Source organism: Orycteropus afer, unplaced genomic scaffold (genome assembly GCF_000298275.1).
Source record: "Orycteropus afer afer isolate SDZICR_OR568_19922 unplaced genomic scaffold, OryAfe1.0 scaffold00209, whole genome shotgun sequence".
NCBI lineage: Eukaryota > Metazoa > Chordata > Mammalia > Tubulidentata > Orycteropodidae > Orycteropus > Orycteropus afer.
In genome coordinates, this window is record NW_006921796.1 from 5,024,323 (window position 1) to 5,029,979 (window position 5,657).

Here is a 5,657-nt window from a genome sequence, read left to right on the forward strand (position 1 = left end):
TGTTTTGTTTGTATGTTATCTATACAGGCAGGGTACTGTGCTGTGCTCCTCTATTCACTAGTTGACAGCACTTATGCACTCACCACCTGTCTCCTTTCCTGTTGTCAGCCTCTCGTATGTCCTTGCTGACCCTGGCGAGCAGAGCCTATTCTTAAGTCCCTGGAATCTGAATGAGAATGCTAGCACTTTAAAATCCAAAATGGTTGCCACTTGTAAACATTCAAAATGGCTGTGCCTTCAGTCACTTTAAATATCCAAAATGGCTGCCACATGTAAACAGTCAAAATGGCTACACCCTCCGGACAGCAGAAAGTCCACAGCTCAGGCTGTCTCCTTCCTTGCTGTTTCCCTTCCTAGTCGTAGGCCACCAGAGTAGTTGTCCCTTTAGCCCTTGGTGACTGGAACTGATCTTCAGCTCAATTCTCACGTCCCAGCACCACTTGGAAATATTCAGGCTGTTGGTCCCATCAGAGTAGCTGACAGTCCGCAGCTCCGACCGTCTCTGTACTCACTGTTTTCCTTCAGGTTTTTCCACTAGTTGGTGCCTAATCCACTTCTGCATAGTTCCTTTCAAAGCTCAGGGCTCCAGGATTATCTTCTGTATCTCCGTCAATTGGTTTTTCTTTTCTTTGTTGAAGAGGGTCTGTGTCACTTGTCTGCCTATTCCTCCATCTTACCGGAAGTCCTCCCCTCTTGTGTGTTTTAAAAGTAATATTGTAGATGTCTCAAAATATCTAGCATTGGTAATGGTGTGAGGGAACGCCAACATGAATAAGACAGCCAACATGTGCGTTCTGTTTCAAGCATCAGCATTAAATATGGAATTTAAAATAGAATATTTACAGAGCATTTTGGTTTGTAGATGAATGGAAATGGTATTATTAACCATTCATCATCTATAGGCTAATTATGCTGCTATTATAATCCATTTGCTGGCAAGTATTCATTGGAAGTTGATGCTTAATTAAGCTCTTTTGGGATATAACCTTTGACTGGCCCTGGGAAAGAATTTTAAAATCGAAAGCATAATTGTTTAATCATCAGCTTAATTACAGGGAAAGTGTCAACTGGTGTGCTTTTAAGTTCTTGCCTAAAAAGGGATATTATCTATACCCAGTAATAAAGGGGAAAAAAGCAAAAACTGAGTTTTCATAATCAGATTTTCACAGTGAGGCTTTATTAATTTAGAATGACTTTCCAGAACATGAGAGAACCCCATTCTTATTGAAGGTGGGAAAAAAAAAAGTTTCTAACTTCAAATTTTGTGGAGCCATAATCTAATATGGAGGAGTGAAAAGTGGAGAGAGTTCTGGGGAACTGGAGTTGGTCCATTGCCAAGAAGGGGCCAGTAAACCAGTTGGCCTTGAGTGGACTCAGCCTCATGAAAGCACATAAGAGAGTTGGGACCCTTTGATGACCATCTCCCCACCCACAAACCTGAATGTATCCTGCTTCCTCTGATGGCCTTCCATCCTCGGTTTAATAATTATTATATCAGCGTATTATCTTAAACATTGTGTTAAGACTCTATTTGGGAAGAATTTACGGCTCTGGTGGCATAGTGCCTAAGGCATTTGACTGCTAACCAGAAGGCTGGTAGTTCAAATCCATCAACCACTCCTCAGAAGGAAAGTTGGACAGTCTACTTCCGTAGTCATACCACTTCAGAAGCCCAAGGAGGGGTCGCTATGAGTTGAAATCGACTTGACAGCAGTGAGTTTGAATTGCTTAAAGACATTCCTTAAAAAATGTTAACGCCTTTAGTGCCACTATGAAGTTGCCATGCATCACAACCAACCTGATAGCAACTGATTTGATGTTTTGAATCTATATGATGTTTATATTTCTTGATAATCATTCTATTTTTGGTATCAGTGTTAATCTTTTTAAAGGAAGATGAAGAGATAGGTGGTAGTAGATAATTTAAAATATTTTAGTTTTTAAATGTATATATGGCCTTTGGAGTCACACAGACCTGAAGTCACATTCCAGCTATCCCCATCTCTAGCACTGCTACTTTGAGGGTGTTACCTGACCTTTCTAAGCCTCAGTGTATTCACCTGTAAAATGGTATGGGTTGGAGGCTAATCAGACAGGGTAGTTGTGAAGATTAAACTAAATGATATGGTGTGCAGGCCTTGAAGGAGCCCTGGTGGCACAGTCTTTAAAGCGCTCAGCTGTGAACCAAAAGGTGAGCAGTTCAAACCCACCAGTGGCAGGAGCCAATCTGGTTTTATAAAGATTAAAGCCTTGGGAACCCTATGGGAAGTTCTAGTCTATTATATAAGGTCATTATGAGTTAGAGTGGACTTGACAGCAACGGGTTTTTTTGGGCCTTGATTCCTTCTCTGCAACCTTTGGGCCAAATGTGTCTTGGGGTTTAGAACTATTCACATTTTAGAAAGTTAATGGTACATAGATAATACATTATATAAAATCCCCAGTGAGGTCTGTGACAGCACCAGTAATCAAACACATTGATTTTTCTGTAGTAAAACATATGAATATTCATATAGTCTTTGAAAGTATTGTAAATAAAGACTATGAATAGCATGATGTCAGCTCAGGTCAGGTTTGAAGCCAAATTAGTTTGTGTCAAACTTACAGAAACCTGTAAGGACTATAAATAGCATTTCCTTAGATCAAGCCAGGTTTTGAAGCCAAATGATTTGGGCCACTTAACAGGGTTAAAAGTGCTTATCTGCTAACCAGAAGGTTGGCAGTTCAAACCTGCAAGCCACATACTGGGAGAAAGATGTGACAGTCTGCTTCTGTAAAGATTTACTGCCTTAAAAACCCTATGGGGGCAGTTCTACTCTGTCCTGTAGGGTAGATGTGAGTCAGAATCAACTCAACAGCAGTAAGTTTTTGGTTTGGAGCAAGAATTTTGGAATTCTGGACTATATGAAAAAACATAGGAACAGTGTCTAGTATATAGGAAGTTCTTAAAAATTGTTAAATCTGAGGCACCAGGTTTGCTGGTCCGATAGAGCCAGGTGGAACCACTGAGACTATGGCCCCTAGCTGACCTTCAGATCTGGAATTGAACTCACACCTGTCCCTTCCAACCAAACAAAAGACAGGCATATGAATTGAACATTTACCTCAGGAAGATACGCTCCTTGGAGAGAACAATCACGGGAGAAAGAAGGGCTCCTTATGCACAGGGAGACAGCTCAAGGGACAGGAGTGCATGGAGGGAAGGACACAGGGAAGAGGTAACTGTCAGAAGGAAGTGGGAGGGGAGCTGTGCATTGTGGTAAATTGTGGTTAATGTCATGAGACAAAGTGTATGTGAACTGCTGTATGGAAAGTGAATTTGCTCTGTAAATTTTCACCCAAATCGCAAAACAAAACAAAAAAAAGTTAAAGCTAATACTTAAACATTACTGACTCTGTGTTAGACACTGCTGTAAGCCTATTATGTAGCAACTTGTTTACTTCTCTCAAAATCCCATAAGGTAGATGCCATCATTATTCCCATTCTACAGATGAGAAAAACAAGGTAAACAGCAGTTAAGTTACTTGCTTAAGGTCACACAACTAGTAAGTGGTAGCACCAAGTTTTGACCTCAGGCAGGTCAGGGCCAGGGCCTCTGCTTTTGACCCCTATATTATACTAAACGTTAGCTCTTGCCCTCTTTTAGATATAACGGATAAGTCCAGTTCTTCTGTGTTGCAGGGGCATAAAAGCATTGCCATATTGATGTAGCTCTTGCTCGGAGATAAGCTTCTCTTAACTATGATGATTACATTTATTTATTTATTTGTATCTGGCCTCATTTCACCAAGGAGTTGAAGTAAGTTATAAAAATGTAATCATATTTAGTATTGAAAAATGTAAATAATTGGGAGCTCCGGTGGCATAGTACCCAAGGCATTTGACTACTAACCAGAAGGCTGGCAGTTCAAACCCACCAGCCACTACTCCTCAGAAGAAAGATAATTATTCAAATGAACAATCAAAGGAATTATTATCAAAGGGAAAATGAGCAATAATTGAGTGTGAAATTATTTTTAGTTACTATATTTGGGGAGCTCTGGTAGCATAGTGCCTAAGGCACTTGACTGCTAACCAGAGGCTGGCAGTTCAAACCCACCAGTCACTCCTCAGAAGGAAGATGGGGCAATCTACTTCCATAGTGATACTGCCACAGAAACCCAAGGAGGGGTCGCTGTGAGTCAAGGCCGACTTGACGACACATAACAACAACAACAACAACATTTGTATATAATGTAGCCTGGGTCCAGTGTAGGTAAATAAAAATTTTATTTTACAGACCTTTGAGCCTTTCGTAGTCTTCAAGTCATCTGAAAAAAAGGCTTATTATCCATGTGCCTCCTATCCATGCTAACGTCTGTCACCATTGAATTGTTCTGCAGGTTTATTTCAAAAACAAGCTGAAGTTGGCACTTATCGGTCAAAGCCTCTTTGGACAAGAAGTCTACAGCCATCTCCAGAAAGAGGGCCACCGAGTAGTGGGAGTGTTCACGGTTCCAGATAGGGATGGAAAAGCTGACCCACTAGGTGAGTGTATCCTGGAACAACTGGGTCAAGGAATCTGCATCGGTCTTTCAACTTTCAGCCTCCAGGCCGTGACCGGAGCTGGACCCCTGCTTCTTTGCCACAGGTGCCGAAGATGGAGACTGTGCACCTCCCTCTTGGCTCTTTCACCTCCACTCTACCCACTGAAGGCCTCCTCCTCATGCCAAGTCTATTTCACAGTGGGTGTGGGCTCCTCAGCCCTCCTTTCTCTTTGAGTCCCAAGACAGAGGCACAGGTCCTTATTGTATCAAGAGCTCTCCCATTAATCGTCCTGATGATCACTAGGTCCCTTAGAAGAATTTCCAGGCTTGTATTTTTTTTCTGAAGCACACTTGTGACATTTCAAAGGTACTGTGGCACATCCATGATAATGCCTAATGCAAAGATACTGAGGGGAATGAAGGGAAAGTCACGCCCAACGGCAGAAATTGATGTAGGGTCATAAGGAATGCTTTTATTTCAGAACAAATTATGGCTGGGACTGCTTGGTGGGTTGAGAAGATGACCAACCCCACAACAAGCCTCCAGTGTGACTCTGTTTCACAGGCCATAGGTATGTGGCGAAATGGGTATGACACATAGAGATAGAAATACTCCATAAATAACACGGGTAAGGATTTAGAAGGAGCAACTAGAAAGTTGGGCATGTCACTTGGATCTTCCCAAATCAGTGGTAAAATGCAGCACATTGGTTGGAAAACAGTGATCTGCAATAACCTAAAAATTATACTTCTTTATTCTCAGAAGCAGCAGCTCTAGATTTATCCTCATTCTTTTTAACTACTTTAAAAATTATCACATATTTGTATTATTATTATTATTTTATTTTGACTTGGGTGAAGGTTTACAGAGCAAATTTACTTTCCATACAGCAGTTCACATACACTTTCTCTCATGACATTGACCACAGTTTACCACAATGCAACAGCTCCCTCCCACTTCCTCCCCAGTTATCTCTTCCCTGTGTCCATCCCTCCACACACTCCTGCCCCCTGAGCTGTCTCCCTGTGCGTAAGCAGCCCTTCTTTCTCCCATGATTGTTCTTTCCAGGGCGTGTGTCTACTTGAGGTAAATGTTTAACTCACATGCCTGTACTTTGTTTGGCTGGAAA

General features: G+C 41.6%; 1 protein-coding gene across 1 annotated transcript in view; it reads left to right on the forward strand.

The window, feature by feature from the left end:
* ALDH1L2 (aldehyde dehydrogenase 1 family member L2) overlaps window positions 1–5,657 on the forward strand; it is a 129,167-nt gene that overhangs the window by 39,835 nt on the left and 83,675 nt on the right. Inside the window, exon 2 of the mRNA XM_007948256.1 lies at window positions 4,384–4,528. Coding sequence (XP_007946447.1) covers window positions 4,384–4,528 — 145 coding nt within the window. The remainder of the gene's footprint in view (window positions 1–4,383; window positions 4,529–5,657) is intronic.